Consider the following 17,543-nt stretch of genomic DNA (forward strand, 5'->3'; position numbering starts at 1 on the left):
GACCATCAATTTTCCAGACGAAGAGTATTCGCTTTTGTCCTTTAATCCCCTTTAAATATAAATATGGGATGAGGTTTCACAGTTCTAACATCGATAATTAGAAACCTTTTAGTTTTGGTAGCATTGGAATTGAATTTCAATAAGTCTGCTTGAAGATTTGGATGATATTCATTTGGATTTCCGTGCTTAGAAATTATAACTTGAGGCTTTATACCATCATCATCATAATACCGAAGTTTATTCATAAGATATATCTTGGAGAAAACAGCTCCAATCAGACTCTGTATGTGTGCTATCAGACAATTTAAAGTAGATCCTTTTCATCTAAAACCGCATAGGATGTCAACTAGTATTCGATTTAACTCAAGATACTGACGCAGTGATTCATGGATGATAATCTTATTTGCTTTTATTTTGAATTGTGCATTTGCCTATGTCAATCCTGTTTCAAGATTAAATATAAAAAACAAGTTGTTTTAACTGAAAGTAAGGAGTGACATTAAAATTTAAAACGGACAGAAATTATTCCGTATATGAAAGGGGCTGTCCCCACCTCAACGCCTCGCTCTTAACGCTAAAGTTGTTTATTGTTTTAAAAAATGAAGTTGTGAGACAGAGTCAAACAGAGTTTTGAGACAGAGTTAAAGCCCCTTTCATGTACGGAATAATTTCTGTTCGTTTTAAGTTTTAATGTTGCTCCTTACTTTCATTTTAAAAACTTGTTTTTTTAAATTTAATTTATGAATGTTTTTGAATTAATGCAGGTTTTGATTTTGGCTCACCATACATGAATAATTAAAACAAATTTGCATATTATTTTTTTTTTTGCTTAAATCGGTTTCTCGAAAGTTGTTTATTTTTATTTACGAACGTTTTTATTAGTAATAAATATGCGTAACTTACGAAATAAATTACGTAACGAAATTCTATATTCGTAAATTTTTATTACGTAAATTAGGGGATTCGCCCCCTAGTCAATACCTCGCTCTTTACGCTAAATTTCAAATTTTGTTCTAATTCTTTAAGAATGGACCCTTAATCACAAAGGCCGTTAATTAGAATAAATATCTCTTATGAAATGACTAAAAAAAATCTTTAGCGTAAAGAGCGAGGTATTGAAGGTGGCAAATCCAATCATGTACGCAATAATTTCTGTTCGTTTTAGGTTTTGAAGTGCTCCTTACTTTCATTGAAAAACTTGTTTTTTTATTTAATTTCTGGTCGTTTTTTTAATAATGCTGGGAAATCCGGTGCCCCCTTCATAGTAATGTCCCTTCCCCATGAAAACTTCCTCCATGGGAAGATCCTCCCAAGTAACATCTGACACCCCCCCCCCCACTACCTGAAAAAATCCCCCCTGAAAATGCCTGTATACTTTCCAATAACCAATAGGCTGCTATATGTAAACATTGGGCAAAGTTCATAACTTACAGCCCTTCCCCTAGGGACTGTGGGGGATTAATCATCCTCAAACACATAGTTATTATATTTTTCGACCATTTTGAACAAAATGGCTATCTCAACATTTTGATCGGGTGACTTTGGGAAAAAATGAGCGTGGGAGGGGGTTGCCTAGTTGCCCTCCATTTTTTGATCGCTTAAAAAGGGCACTAGAACTTTTAATTTCCGTTCGAATGAGCTCTTCTGCGATATTCTAGGACGACTGGGTCGATACGATCATCCCTGGGAAAAAGAAAAAACAAAAAACAAATAAAGACGCATCTGTGATCTTACTTCTGGCAAAAAATTAAAAATTCCAAATTTTTGCAGATACGAGCTTGAAACCTCTACTGTAGGGTTCTCTAATACGCTGAATCTGATAGTGTGATTTTTATTAAGGTTCTATCACTTTTAGGGGATGTTCCCCATTTTTTCGAAAATAAGGCAAATTACTGAAAAAATACAATTTTTTTTTTACTTTTATAACTGTAATAAATCAAATAATATTAACATTTTGACTACTAAGTATAAGTATATGTATATTAAACTGACAATGCACATTCATTTGTATTTTTTTTCAGTAAAGTGCAAATTATGTTCTGGCCTTGGGAGGGCATAGGGGTTTTGAGTCCTACTCATTATAATTTCTGCTCGTTTTGAGTTTGAGTCGGTTATTTGTTGTAATTTCTGTTCGTTTTGGGTTTCCTTTATTTATCGATGCTGATTTGTGGTAGTTTCACGCTTGGTAGAATATTTGATTTTATTTTTGCTCATTTTTGGTTTAATGGAGTTCTTTACTTTTTTTTGAAAAGCTTATTTTGTGGAAAAAGTTTTTTTAATTAATTTCTTTTCGTTTTATATTGATATTGTCTTTTCGGGGAAAAAGAAAATAATTATTTAAATTTTTTCGTTTTTTTAAGACTTTATAGTCTGCCCTGCTGTTTGTACGCTGGAGAAAAATTTTCAGCAATTTTTAACAACATACGAGCCTACACCCTTTTAAAAATCTGGACACAAATAGTAGTGTTTAATTTAGTTTCATACCTCCTCTAGTTGACCTGAAATAGAAAACTTGCTACCATTCGCAAAAATACCATTCGCACTTACGCTATTTTGATTTGGTTAAATATTAAGAGCAGAAGTAACCCCGAAAGCTTGAACATAATACTCTCAGTCGTTCTTGGGATACTGCTGAGATTCCTTATTTGGATTTAGCATTAACACATTGCATTTTGATTTAATCTTAAGGCAACATTTAGTTCTTAAAAATAATGGGAAAATGGGACGGTGGGCATGGGATTATTTGCCCTCCAATCACTTTCAACTATGAAAAAGGGCATTAGCCCTTTCTATTTTCAATCGAATGAACCTTTTTCGAAGTTCCTAAGACAACTCCTTCGATACGAAGTGCCCTGGTCGAAAGAAAAAAAAAATACATTGTACCCACATCGATCTTTACTATAAAAATGTCAAGCCTTCCAATCACTTTTGAATACTAAAAATGACACTAGCCCTTTCAATTTCCAATCACATTAGCCCGTATTGAGGTTCTACGAGAACATTTTCAGTAAGCACTTTTAATTCCTCCTTCGTATAACTTAAAATCGTTACCCTCGAGATAGTGAAGGGGATGTCATCCACTCAAAACTAATTTCCAGAACTTTCAACCACGTTAAACAAAATGGATATCTCAAATTTAGATTGGATGTGTTTGGGGAAATGGTGGGCATGAGAGGGGCACTAGTTGCTCTCCAATCACTTTCAACTAATAAAAAAGGCACTAACCCTTTCAATTTCCAGTCGAATGAGCCCTTTTGAAGTTCCTACGACAACGCTTTTAATAAAAACCTTATGTGCCCACAGGGCATAACTTACAACCCTTGTCCTGAGGGCTGGGGGGTGTCATCCTCAAAGATCTAATTTCCAGAACTTTCAACTACGTTGAACAAGATTGCTATCTCAAAATTTTGATTGGATGTGTTTGGGGAAATGGTGGGCGTGAGAGGGGGGTTAGTTGCCCTCCAATCATTTCCGACTATTAAAAACGGCACTAGTCCTTTTAATTTCCAATCAAATGAGCCCATTTTGAAGTTTCTACGACAACGCTTTCTATAAAAACCTTATGTGCCCCAGGCCATAACTTACAACCCTTGACCTGAGGGCTGTGAGGGGATTGTCATCCTCAAAGACATAATTTCCGGACCTTTCAACTACGTTGATCAAAACAGATATCTCAAAATTTTGATTGGATGTGTTCGGGGAAATGGTGGGCGTAAGAGGAAGGCAATTTCAATTTCCAATTTCCAATCGAATGATTCCTTTTTGAAGTTTCTACCACAACGCTTTCTATAAAAAAAAAACTTATATGCCCCAAGGACATAACCTAAAACCCTTGACTTGAGGGATGTGGGGTAAGTGTCATTCTTAAGAACAAAATTTCCGGACCTGTTAACTACGTCGAACAAAATTGCTATCTCAAAATTTTGATTGGATATGTTTGGAGAAATGGTGGGTGTGAGAGGGGTGTTAGTTATCCTCCAATTGCTTTCGACTATTAAAAAGGGCACACGCCCTTCTAATTTCCAATCGAATGAGCCCTTTTTGAGGTTTCTACAACATCATTATCTACAAAAACTTTATATGTTCCCAGGATATAACTTATAACCATTGCCCCGAGGGCTCTGAGGGGGGCTATCATCCTCAAAGACCTAATTTCTAAAACCTATAGCTACGTTGAACAAAATGGCTATCTCAAAGTTTTCATTGGATGTGCTTGGGGAAAATGTGGGCGTGAGAGGGGGGTTAGTTGCCCTCCGATCACTTTCGACTATAAAAAAGGGCACTAGCCATTTCAATTTCCAAACAAATGAGCCCTTTTTGAAGTTTCTACGACAACACTTTCTATAAAAAACCTTACATGTCTCCAGGAAGTAACTTACAACCCTTGCCCTGAGGGATGTGGAGGGGGAGGGGGTTTTCATCCTCAAATACCTAATTTCCAGAACTTTCAACTACGTTGAACAAAATGGCTGTCTCAAAATTTTGATTGTATGTGTTTGGGGAAAAGGTTGGTGTGAGAGGGAGGTTAGTTGCCCTCCAATCACTTTCGACTATTAAAAAAGGTACTAGCCATTACAATTTTAAATCGAATGAGCCTTATTTAAATTCCCACTACGATGCTATCAATAAAAATCTAGCAAGTCCCCAGGTTACAATTTATAGACCGTGCCTTTGGGGATGTGGGGGAGTGTCGTCCTCAAAAACTTAATTTCTATCTGGAAATCAACTACGCTGAACAAAATGGTTATCTAAAATTCTGATTGGATGTGTTTGGGGAAATGGTGGGCGTGGAAGGGGTGTTAGTTGCCTTCCAATCACTCGACTACTAAAAAGGGCACAAGCCACTCCAATTTCCAATCGAATGAGGCCTTTTCGAAGTTTTTGCGAAGTTAAAAAAAAAAATACATTGTGTCTCACATCGTTCTTTACTTAGGCAGCGATATTGCGCTGCCTATGATTAGAATGACATTAAAAATCTCGCTACAAGAGTGAGAAGTAAGTTTTTCAGATCAGTATAAAAGCGTGCACTAGGGGTTCGTTCTTCTGAAACACTGCTGCTAATTTCGTAAAAAGCTCAGACGATGAATACAAAATTCGAGAAATTCGAGGTCTGCAAGCATATATTTCCATTTTAGTAGCTTACAATCTTGAGGTACTTTGCCTGACGACGCAACATCCTCAAATGTTTTTCGATGACACGTAATACGAAAAATACTTTAAGAGTGCCGGCTACTGATCAATCGCTCGGCAAACAGCAGGACCCAATGTCAGCCACCTTTTTGAGACGTGCTGAATGAGGAGCAATATTAAAAATTAAAACGAACAAAAATTATTACGTATATGAGGGGTTTGCCCCCTCTTTAGTACCTCACTCTTTACGCTAAAGTTTGACTTTTTGTTCTGATTATATAAGAATAACTCCTGAGACACGACGACCCTTTAATTAGAATAATAAGCTTTATACAAATTCGGAAAACACTTTAGCGCAAAGAGCGAGGTACCGAGGAGGGCGCAACCCCCTCATATAGGTAGTAATTTTTGTTCGTTTTAATTTGTAATGTTGCTCCTTACTTTTAGTTGAAAAAAACTTGTTTTTTTAATCTAATTTCTTCCAGGAGACAGTGTCACCTTCTTTGATTTTCCTTGCGATGTGCCTTTTTTTTGTAAAGTTCCTCGAAGCAGAGTGTCAAATAATCTATCAACATCTACACACGTATTTTTACTAATAAATAAGAAAATTGGAGTCAAAAGTTAGAATAACAGAAATATATTTGTTTTAGGAAGCGCAAATGCAATATTTTCAACAGAGTCACAATAATTCAGAAAAAATACACTCAAATCAAATCTAAAGCAATAGGAAGACACGCGTTTCGCCCTCAGCACCACACTCCAATTTCTAGAATCACTTACAAGAGTATTACACAATCACATAGAACTAGTTTGGTATCGTAATTCTCCACAAAATTCCTATAACTTTCTAACAAATTTTCTTTACTCCATAAACAATAAACAGAGACGAAACAAAAGGAATGTAACAAGAAGCAGCTTTCAACTACAGCGTTATGCAAGGTTTGTGGTTGTCATTTTACCGAAACTTAGTCTGAGTTTTTTTTTTTTAAATTTACGAAGTTAGTCTATAGACATGATACTGTTTCTATTGGACCTGAGTTACTACTGCGAACACACCTTCAGGGTCGGCATGGTAGGTGTTACCTTCCCTGTCTAACATAATAACAACAGACCTTTTTTTTAATGATACTGCGAACACACTAATTCTCTACATAAAAGAACACGATGAAAAAAAGAAGCTCATCTTAGAACAGTATGCCTCTTAGAAATAATCAAATCTCCTTTTTTATTAGAAATAAGGCGATTTCGTGGAAATCTTGTCTTATTAGTGAAAGGAGTAGCAGCTTTCTTATGTAACTGATCGGCATTAAGTATTCGAGTTTTTTTAATGTTTTTTTTTGCACGTACGTCTCGAAAATAAGGCCTGGTCACAAAGAAAGCAAAAATCAGAGAAGAATGGCTTTAGACCAGATACGTTAAAAGTTTTTTCTGTAATCTTAATTAACAAAAAATTGGATGATATTATCAGCAAAGTTCTCATCAAGGTTCCTCCTCCTGGTAGAAACAGCAATAGGCCGGTTTCTTGTGTACATGATTGACATAAGTGATCTAATGATAGTAAACGACATTGAATATGGTCGTCGGCAATTTTGTAGTTATTTTCAATTCAGGCCTATAAATAGGGTCTGAATGCTGAAAATGAAAAAAAAAAAAAAAAAAAAATAAGAGAAGAAAGACTCATGGACTAATTAATAAATCTCAGCAGTTTTATTAGCATAAACATTCCTTATTAGCTATATTTTTTGGAGCTCAGGACCTTTGAGCACAGTATCGACCATAAGAAAATCTATAAAATATGAAATTCACTTTTTATTTAGAATAGTTTCAATCAGTGGGATAGTGGTTTTGGCAGATTTTCAAAACCACGTGATAGCTTAATTAACACATTACAATTTGATTACTATAGTAATACGATTGGGAGAGGAGAGAGGAGTTATTAGAACGGGGTAACCTCAAACACTCCCAGATAAGGCCTAGCTAAATTTAACAGGAATCCTAATATTAAAATGACGCATCTGTCATGAAACGAATAAGACATTTACATTTTAAACATGCGGTTTATATACAATTCGAACACGCGAGAGCATATTTTCTTTCTAAATCTCTTATTAAATTAAAAACTAGCTTGAACTTTAAAAGATTAATAAGAAATCTAACTAAAATATACCGAAAAAATTATTAACGTTCAATAATGCAAAAGATAGGCGGAAACCAAGAGAAAAGGTTCGTATGTTTTTAGGTGAAGCTTAAAGAAAAAGAACAGTTTCGAACATCCTTTCTTGCTAAATTTCAGGCATCGCATTATCTGAAACCAAAGGTTTCAGATAACAAGAACCCTTTGAATTGAAACTCTTTGAAGTTCATAATACAATCTCATATCACCTATAGAATAGGTTAACATATTATCACTGAGATATTAATTTAAATATACACCGTACTAAGTAATTGTACAGAAATCCTTTCTAAAATCACGACCCGATTTCCAGCACCCATTCTAGGACCACTGGTTGATAACCCTTAATTTCAAATTAACCTAACGACAAAAACGAGGCAAATGTCTGGCTGCATTCCTTGAGGATATCCAAGCGCCAGATTCATAAAATATGGCCTTTCTTCAAAGCATAAGAACTTTAATTCCCTGTATTTAGCATTAGAGCCTGTTTTATATTTCCCTCCTTGAATCGTATTTAATTTTCGCCACCCTACCCTTTGCCATCGCGACAACAGGTGAAATTAATAGCAAATTAACGCAACTCAAAACAATTAATAATAAGTAAGTGCAAATCAAAACCAAATTTATGATCGCTTACTCCCGATGTTAAACCCACATCAGGATTTAATAGCCTACTTGAGATAAGAAAGGATAACGGTCGGGCGTGCAATATACTTCGGAGAAATAAAGCTCCAAAATTTGGAGACAATTTTTTCCAGAAGGTCGTAAAACTAAGTTGGAAAAAAATTGCCGGAAGTGGAAAAAATGTAGCTAAAAGCCAGTACAGAAAGTTGCTTTTTAAGGCTAGAAATTGCGGTATTTTGTCAGCATTCCAAATTTGTTGTCCAATCCATATATTCTTTCTGCATTAAGTTTCAAGCTCCGGCATCTCTAGATAAACATCTAATTTTATACATGAATCATACAAATCTTTTGTCTTATATTGATCAACATAAACATAAAATCTTTCAGCTTTCATGCCTGTTTAACATACAATAATTCACCGAAAACACTAACTTTTGGGAAAAAGTTCAGCTGACTGTCTGCATAAGTAGGCTCTTAAACACTCAAGGAAAACACTTCGCCTGTCAACCTTTAATTTTATATACCGTATATCACTCCAAGCGAGAGAATTAAAAAGGAGATTCGAAATCTTGAAAGTCAGACAAAAAAAAGAAGAAGAAAGAAGCTTATTAGAAATATATATTTTTTTTTAAATAAAGTGATCATTTAGTGTTTTCCCCTTGGAATACCTATCAGTAACACGCACGTACAAATTAGTATTGGAAGAGGTACATTTTTAACAAAACAAAGCAAGAAAATGGCAAATAATACGAACAAAATTAATAGGGAAAGTCGTGAAAATTTCAAGACTGGGGTGCGTGGGTAAAAGCCTAAAGTCCCACCTCCCATCCTTGGTTCGTTCCTCCGAATGATATATTAGAGGGATAATAAGCGCAAGCGAAAAAAAACTCGTTGTTCCTCGCTTAGTTCAGCCTACATTTTATATTACTGAACAATCACAGATTTTACAAGCAACTCGTGAGTCCTTAAAAAGTTAAAAATGAAGCTATCTTAAATAACTAACTATTTTCAGATCTAGTTTAAAGCACCGTCGAAAGCTTAAAATTTAGGAAAGCGAAACTTGAAAGTCGATTGTTCGCTATTAATCTCAGTATACTCCCTCACAACTTCCTGGAACGCGGCGTCACCTCCACTTTCTGTTTCACGCATTTCATCGTTTAATTTAGAGATTCTAAGCCTAAAAGATAATGACAAACAATAATTAAACATGGAGATGGATGAAATAAACCAGTTATCTTTATGTTTAGTACATCACTGCCAGATAAGAGAGAAAGAGAGGGCGAGAGAGTGAGAGAGAGAGCGAGAGAGAGAGAGAGAGAGAGAGAGAGAGAGAGAGAGAGAGAGAGAGAGAGAGAGAGAGAGAGAGAGAGAGAGAGAGAGAGAGAGAGAGAGAGAGAGAGAGAGAGAGAGAGAGAGATGTATCCTGTTCAAATTAAAAGAAGGATTCTAAGCCCGGACCTTCTCCCCTCTTGGGGTAAACCAGTAAATTTTCGTGAAACCCAAACAAGTGTGTTTCCAGGAAGACGCCATTTCGAGGAGGAGGGGGTTAAGTTCAGCAATGTCCCCGAAATAAGACAAATGATGCAAAAAAATGAAGGGAAATTTTAAGCGCTCAAACACCTGGGAGTAAAATTTTAATCTTAAAATAGGGGCAAGCTTCCCACATACCAGGATAACATCACGACGGCCACGACATTTACTAGTGAGGACAGTTTAGTTGCCTATTTAGGCCATTTTAGTTGGTCTGTCCTCCAGTCTATTGAGTTAAAAAAAGATTCCTTGCTACAATTTGTAAATTTTTTTACGCAACAGCAACAACTATGACACTTTTTTTTTCTAAACAGCTACACTAGGGGAAGAGACAATCCTGCGCAAACACAACATGAATACAAGTTCTGTCAACTGATGCTATTCACGGAAATCCTCTATCAAAATACTTTTCTGTGAACTTTTGATCTCGAATGGATAAACCTTATACTTTTTTTTTGCTTTTTTCATGTGTTTGGAGAATTATAAAAACCAAACTAGAATTTCAAAGAACAAAAATGAAATGTTACAAGCACAGAGGTCATACTGTTGTTTTCTACATCAGCCTACACATTTTCCACCTAGCATATATAATTTCGTAAGGCAAACAATTCTTGCACTAGTGCCCTTAGCTTAATTCTTCAAAACACGTGATTCTCTTTTTTTTTTTTACAATTTCTTTGATTTAGTATTTTGTGTTGTTAGGATTGACAACAGATATTGAATCCTAGGACAGAAAACAAACACAAATATAATAATATAATATAATAATTGGGCAGATTAACACATAATAATATAATTGGTAATAGTTAAAATTACGTTAACAGAAGAGATTTTAGAGATTAGAGATTTGGTAATGTCCCTTCGCAAGAATTCAGAATTATTATTTTTTCTCGAATCTAAAATTAATGCAAGTTAATTCTCCTCGGGATCAGAGTATAGAAAACGGATTGTTTTCATTTCTCTATTTCCTTTTGAAACCCAAATGTCTGGCTATTAAAGATAATCAAAGAAGACATGATACAGGCGATGTTCTGCATAGCTTATTCTTCCAGTCACTAAGCTAAACAAAATTAGTGCCCTATTAGACCTAAGTTTTTTTTTTAGGAATACTTATCTGATGATAATCGAATCGAAATTTTGACAGTAGGAATGTGAAGGAAATTTCTTAGGTAATAAAGCTTATATTTGGTTTCCCTAAGATATTTTGTCTTCATCATAAAAAAGGAATTTCTTACAACTTTCAATTACTTATCAGAAAGGAAAACAATGGTAACTTGATATATGGCTTAATTTTAGTGGATAGTGTATAAAACTAGGCTTCGCAGTTTTTTAACTAGAGGTACTAAAACCTTTTTATCACAATCTCTGTTGTATTCCTCCCTACTAATCCTTTTTTTGATTAAAATTTGTCATTTTGGCGGTTTTAAAATCTTTCAATATTTTGGGCTTTTAGGAATTTTAAGAAGTTTTGCTTGCATTTCTTTTCTTTTTTGCTGTTTTCTTTGTTAATCTGCTGGATATATAATCAAGTTGACAATAATACGTTAAGTAGCATTGTACTTTCACTACTGCGCGGTAAAGCCAGGGTTGCCAACCGATGAGAAACAAAATCACTAGATTCTTGAAAAAATCCCTAAATCAGCTCATAAATCACTAGATTATTGACCAAAGATCACTAGATTTATAATACTCTTTATCATTGTAATTGATATTTTCTTTGTTTCTTTACCTTCTTCTATACAGGTGCACCTACAGTAATTAAGTAAAATTATCCCCCCTAGATGTGGAGAAATATCTTTAGAATGATGTTTTGTTTTTTCTCAAGCAAAAATGTCGATCCGAAACCCCTGTTTTCCCCCAAAAAATGTAGAAACTATTTTCTTTTTACTCTAGTTAAGCTAGTATAATTACTGGGACACCAGTGACAATTTTGAAAATGGAGTTTTTACAATCTCATGGAAAAATGTGTCCCACTCTTAAGAAATTTCGATAACCATCGGTCTTATTGCTTTTCTAAAAAAGAAGAGGTACTTGTTAATTATACGGAACACACCCAAGAAGTAAAGTTAGGTTAATCCTAATGAAATATGCCAAAATATGATGAAAATACAATACTTTAGTTTATAAAACAGTATAATTAGGGCTATATATTTGCACATTAGGGGCGTCTGGGGGTAAAGTAACCTAACCTTGCCCCCAACCCCCTCATATGCAAATATGTAGCACAAGTTATACAGGTCCAATGCATTCTGTCACCCGTCATTTGTCTTTGTGGCTGAGAAACCGGTTTTTGCAGATCGTACATTATCCTTAGCATACTTTCATACCCAGACCTGTCTTCAGGGGCTACGTGGGTCATGTTAAATCTAAAGGTATAGTGTTGGAACCTTTTAACTTTGCTAAACAAAATGGCTATCTCAAACTTTTGGTCAAAATTTTTTTGGGAAAAAAGGGACGTGGTAGGGGGGCTAGTAGCCATCCAATCTTTTTGGTGATATAAGGGGGACATCAGGAACTTTGATTTTCGTTCAAATGAGCCCTTTCTCGATATTTTAGAACCGTTGGATCGACATGATCGCCCTGGGGAAAAAAACAACAAATTAGCTAATGTTGAGTTATATTAAATAAGAAAACCAAAAAGTCTTCTGTATAACTTCGTTCATTCTTCTCTTTAATAGTTTGATGTTTAAAAAGTCATACAGAAGACTATATCATTTTCCATGCTTAAAGAAAAGATAATATTTTTAATTAAGTTCATTTTTATGTTCCTGGCCTCCCCCAGGCCATTCAGCGTGTCTCCAGGTGGCGATAGGGGAACGCCCTATAGATATGTAGGGTATCTCCATAGGAGGCACGGACCAAGGGGGGACCTTGTCCCTAGGGGTCCATAATAGAAACTAGGGCACCCTCGCCCGGGGTCATACCTACAGGCGGAGGAGGAAGAAAGCCCCTCAATGTACACTCAAAAGGGCTCACTGGTTTGTCCACAAGTCCCATGAATTACAAACTTTCTCCCAGTAATGGGTTAAATTGCATGGTGATGCAGAACACCATCGAGGGAGGATCCTCTATAGGAGGACAACTGCGGCAGGGCGTAAGATCCAGATCTATGGACAACGGCCTCTGCAAAGGGCTGCCTCGACCTTTTTGGGGTACCTGCAAGACTGGGGACCTTACGGTCAACTCTATTCCCACTTGATGAGTGGCGCCCCTCGAGGAAATTATAGCCTAGTAAACGACACAGCATTCGCACGGGATTCTGACTAATGGACAATTCTTCTGGGCTTGGTTTGTTTGCATGGGCGTTTTCGGGCTGAAAAACCTCTTCCTAGCTAATTTATCTATTATGGACTGCCTCCCCGTAGTAGCATAATATTTGTAGGCATGAATGTATAATGAGTCGGAGGTAATCGGCTTGAGATCGTCTATTCAAGATTTTAACTCTTGCTGATAGAACATCGCCAAGTACTGAAAACCATGTCATGACCAAGATGGGCCAAGAATGGCACAAAGCGTCCATTCATACTGGAGGTCCCAGGGCCTTCTTGCTGTCTGGTTCTAAGTCGGTTTAAGCTCTTCGGTGCAGACCTGAGAAGATATGTGATCCCCGCCCTGCAATGGTATGCGGGATCATTACTTTTCCAGAGGCAAAAATAATTTAAGTGATTTAAAGAACATGCAAATTGGAACTTGGAATATTACGACGTTAAAAAATGACTATCGTATCGACAATTTGACCGACGAATTCAGACGATTCGAACTGGATTTATTAGGAGTTTCAGAAACTCATATCTCAGGGGTATGAAACACGAAATTAGGTGATTTAGAATTTGTTTACTCAGGCAGGAAGGATGGGGTACATAGACGGGGAGTAGGGCTCATGATGAATAAGGAAGCCGCTAAGTCTTGTTAAGGCTGGGAAGGTATTAATAATAGAATACTAATTGCTCATTTTATGACTAGAAAGCGCAGGGTATCAGTTATAATTGCATACGGCCCTGTAGAACCGACTGATGGAGATACTAGTGACTCAGATGCATTTTACTTGCAGTTACATGAGCAAATGGACAGGGTCCCAGGTAGAAGTATGATGTTATTACTGAGAGATATTAACGCCCAGGCTGGTAGAAATAGGGATAGATGGTATCCTAGCCTTGGTAATTTTGGTATAGGAAAAGAAAACAATAATGGATACACGCGTTTGCATTTTTTAGGCATAACAATCTAGTTTTAACAAATACGATGTTTGGTCATAAAATGACTCATAAGTTGATATTGTATTCACGTGATGGTAACACAGAAAACCTTATTGATTATGTTATAGTAAACCGGAGACTGGCAGGATTAATACAAGATATTAGGGTATATAGGAGTGCCGTTATTGATGTTAAAAGTAAAGATAACCATCTAGTAGTATCAAGGGTTAATTTAAAGCTGAAATATCGGAAGGGTAACTACCTCCCGGGAAGTTATGATGTTAGTAGACTTCAGGATCAGAATTTGAGAGAAACTTTCCAGGAACAGTAGAACACTAAACTTAAAGAGTTTATAATTTGATAATGTGGAAGACGGTTGGAATCATTTTAGAAAAATGATTTGTAAAGTTGCTGAAGGTGTATTAGGGAAGAAAGCTAGAACTGCAGCTAAGTCATTAGTGAAAAAGCTTTGCGTTTAATAGAAAGGAGAAAGGACTTGCACAACAATTATCTGAGTGATAGATCATATACAAACAAAAGGAATGTAAAGAAAGTAGAGAAAGCATTAAATTATGAATTAAGCAGAGGCGGATTGGAGGCCATGGATAAAATTGCCGAGGATCTGGAAGATGCATCTAGACGGCATAATAGTAAAATATTGTACTGGCATGTTAACAAATTGAGAGGGAGTAGTCAATCCGGACTTGGCCCAGTTAAAGATAGGATTGGGGCCGCAATTAGCGACAAGGAAAAAACTAAAGAGAGATGGGCCGAACATTTTGAGAATTTGCTTAACCGAGACAGAGTTGCAAGAAAAGATACGGAGTAAACTAAAAAAGTTTGTGATACCTTGGATGTGAAAGAAGATTTGTTTTGTGAGGAAGAATTAGCAACGGTACTAAAAGGATTAAAAAATAATAAGGCTCCAGGTGTTGACAGGGTTGTAAATGAGTTTCTTAAATATGGCGGCTAGTCTGGTCTTAAATATGGCGGCTAGTCTGGCATTAGTCTGGTCTCTGTAGGTAGTAAATTACTTAGTAATATGATACTTTTTAGACTGAGAGATGCCGTAGACAAAGTTTTAAGAACAGTAGAGTTGTAGAAAAGGTAGAGGATGTGTTGACCAAATTTTCACTCTTAGGCTAATAATTGAGAAGTGCCTGAGTTTTCAAACACCTTTGGTCCTAAGTTTCATAGATTATGAGCAAGCGATTCAGTGAAGATGTTAAAAGTAGAATAGCCAAGGCTCGGTGTGTTTTTTCATAGTTAAAAAAAGTTTGGAAGAATAGGAAGATAAATCTGCAAACCAAGATTAGAATATTAGAAGCTACAGTGATGACAGTGGTCAAATATGGCTCTGAAGCATGGACGCTCCGAAAAACGGCTGAAGATTTGCTAGATGTTTTCCAGAGCAATTGCTTAAGGATTGTTCTGGGTACCCGGCTGACTGACCGTATTTCAAACAATAGGCTATACGAAAAATGTGGTTCAATACCGCTCTCAAGGGCTATAATCAAAGAACGGCTGAGGTGGCAAGGGCACGTTGTGCGGATGAAGGATGACAGATTGCCGAAGATTGTTCTTTTCAGCCAACCATCTAGGGCTAAACGGAAAGCAGGTCGTCCCCGTCTGGGGTGGGAGGACGTCATAAAGAAAGATTTAAAGGAAATGGGAACTTCGTGGGCGGGTGTAAAAAAGGAAGCTTTGAATAGATTGGGATGAAGGAGGAGCGTGCGTCGCTGTGTTGGCCTCAGGCGGCTTGGTGCTGCGGTGAGTTGTTAGTAGTAGTAGGAGTGGTAGTAGTTTCCATTCCACTGAGAGAAAATTGTCAAAATGATATCAGAAGAGCTTTCCACTTTACTCTTCAAAAAAGAACTAGGATTAAAGGTTGGAAACAAAAAATAGCAATTAATATTTTCTAGAGTCAATTAATATCTTCAAAGCCTTACTAGTCAAAAGATTGAAACCCTCACTCCAAGAAAAGTCTTTGAGCTTTATAAACAAGGTTTTCTAAGAAAGGTAGAACAATCTAAAACAAGCAGAAACAAAGTAGCATAGAAATTCGAACTTAAGACGGACTTAAATTACTATGAATACTTCTATGGAAGAGTAAGTGAATCGTAAAACAGAGGCTAACATGGATAATCAAGTAAAACATAAACCGGATAGAAGAGAATGGCCAGAGCGCAACTTACACCTCATTGAATACAAAATGTGTCTTGAAAAATTTGTATTTCGAGAAGTGTGTTTTTATTTGTCATAACAACAACAAAAACGATAACAAAATAATATCACGTGGCTAATCAAGGCTTACAAATAAGAGTTACTGCGAATGAGAATATGGCTACCCTATAATCCCTCTCACACCCTGTAAAAGGCCTGAGTGTCATTCGTGCTTTACAGAAAGCGATATGCATTTTGAACAGTCTGTTTTTTATATTTCCTAGCATCGACAGCAGATTAAAGGAAATCACAACCATAATCAAAATTACAGGAGAGCTAATGAACGTAGACTGATTCTTAGAGCATAATGATATTAGTTCCTGAAAGACTCAGTAACTTTTAGTTTCTCAATGTTGTAATAATAAGAGGATAAGTGTTAAAATATATTTTATTGTCAGTAAAGTGCAGATGATGATCTAATCTTTAGAATGTTTAGGAGGCGGTAGCCCTACACTTATTTGTGGTAATTTCCGTTTGTTTTTAGATGGAATTGATTATTCATTTTATGATTAACCTATACATCCAAAGCAGTTATCCATATCTGTTATCTGTGACTAGTCATTTCAACTTCGCTTTGTTTTGATGGTCAATGTTCCATTCATAGCAATTGCTGCTAGTTTTAAGAATGGGTTATTATGTATGGGTTATCAGTAAGGCCCTTTAATTGTTTTTTGAGAAACTTTTATAAATAACTCTTGTGTTTCTTTTTAACTAACATATTTTTTATTTTGAAGAATTAAAATATTGGGTTGTTATTTGAATTTTAGGCAAGATGTGAATGCTTGCTCATTCACATCTTGCCATAATGCTCGATCAGTACAAATTTTGCGCTATAATTTTTTAATTTTAAAATATTTTTCACCTTTTTTTTAACAGTATTTGTACAACAAATTTCCTGGTAGATGGGATAGTTCAGATAGATTTTTTACATATGGATTGAAAATCTGCGTAATTTTAGACTCTTCTATAGGGCCAAAGCGATCCTGACCCCCCATTCTATAGACGGCCTTGAATCACAATCAGCTTAACCTTTTGTAAAAAAAAATAACATCCTTCACTGTTTTAAAGAATAGAAAATAGATATTAAATAAGAAGGTCTAAGTCCAAATTAATTTGGGAATGAGCACACCCAAACCAAAAGATATTTGAAGCAGCAATAGTAGAAATGAAGCTTGAATCACGGATAGTAAATACTTACAGAGTAACTATATCAGCGTTGGCTATTTGGACTGCAATATCTAAAGGAGTTTGTCCAGAATTATCCGGTATATCTTGGTCAGCTCTGTGTTTCAGTAATAGACCAACTTGAGATATATGACCTAGAATTCGACAAAGCCTATCAGAAACGGACTGAAGTTACCAGTTCTATGAAGAGCTAAGTTTTAGATTAATACTTTTACTTAAAATGCGCAAATACGAGGCGCTAGCAAATTTAACGACAGTAACCGTTCTACATGACTATTTAGGCGTTATTTCCAAAACTATTAATCTGATTCGCAAATGGTGTCATGATTTGACTATGAGTTCCGTATTTATTTGACATATTTCGATCCGCCATCAGGACAGGTATGTTAAGTTTGGAAATGGAAAGAAAACATTAAACGGAACAAAAATGCAAATGATTGAAAAATGGCCACTCATTAGCTTTATAATAACATAATGAATAA

The 17,543-nt window shown here is 35.9% G+C and overlaps 1 protein-coding gene across 6 annotated transcripts in view; it reads right to left on the reverse strand.

The window, feature by feature from the left end:
* Positions 1-6,541: 6,541 nt before the first annotated feature.
* CenB1A (Centaurin beta 1A) overlaps positions 6,542-17,543 on the reverse strand; it is a 163,418-nt gene continuing 152,416 nt past the window's right edge. For 5 of the 6 annotated variants that reach the window (XM_089085696.1, XM_089085693.1, XM_089085692.1 and 2 more), the window contains 2 exons: positions 17,075-17,195; positions 6,542-9,104 (listed from right to left, as the gene is read on the reverse strand). In XM_089085696.1, the coding sequence (XP_088941822.1) occupies positions 8,966-9,104; positions 17,075-17,195 (260 nt within the window). In that variant the 3' untranslated portion in view covers positions 6,542-8,965. Of the gene's footprint in view, positions 9,105-17,070; positions 17,196-17,543 lie in introns of those variants that run through there. The other variant, XM_089085697.1, reaches the window with a different exon arrangement.

Source organism: Artemia sp. Qi Xiang Cuo, chromosome 3 (assembly GCF_049724085.1).
Source record: "Artemia sp. Qi Xiang Cuo chromosome 3, ASM4972408v1, whole genome shotgun sequence".
In the NCBI taxonomy this organism is placed as follows: Eukaryota; Metazoa; Arthropoda; class Branchiopoda; order Anostraca; family Artemiidae; genus Artemia; species Artemia sp. Qi Xiang Cuo.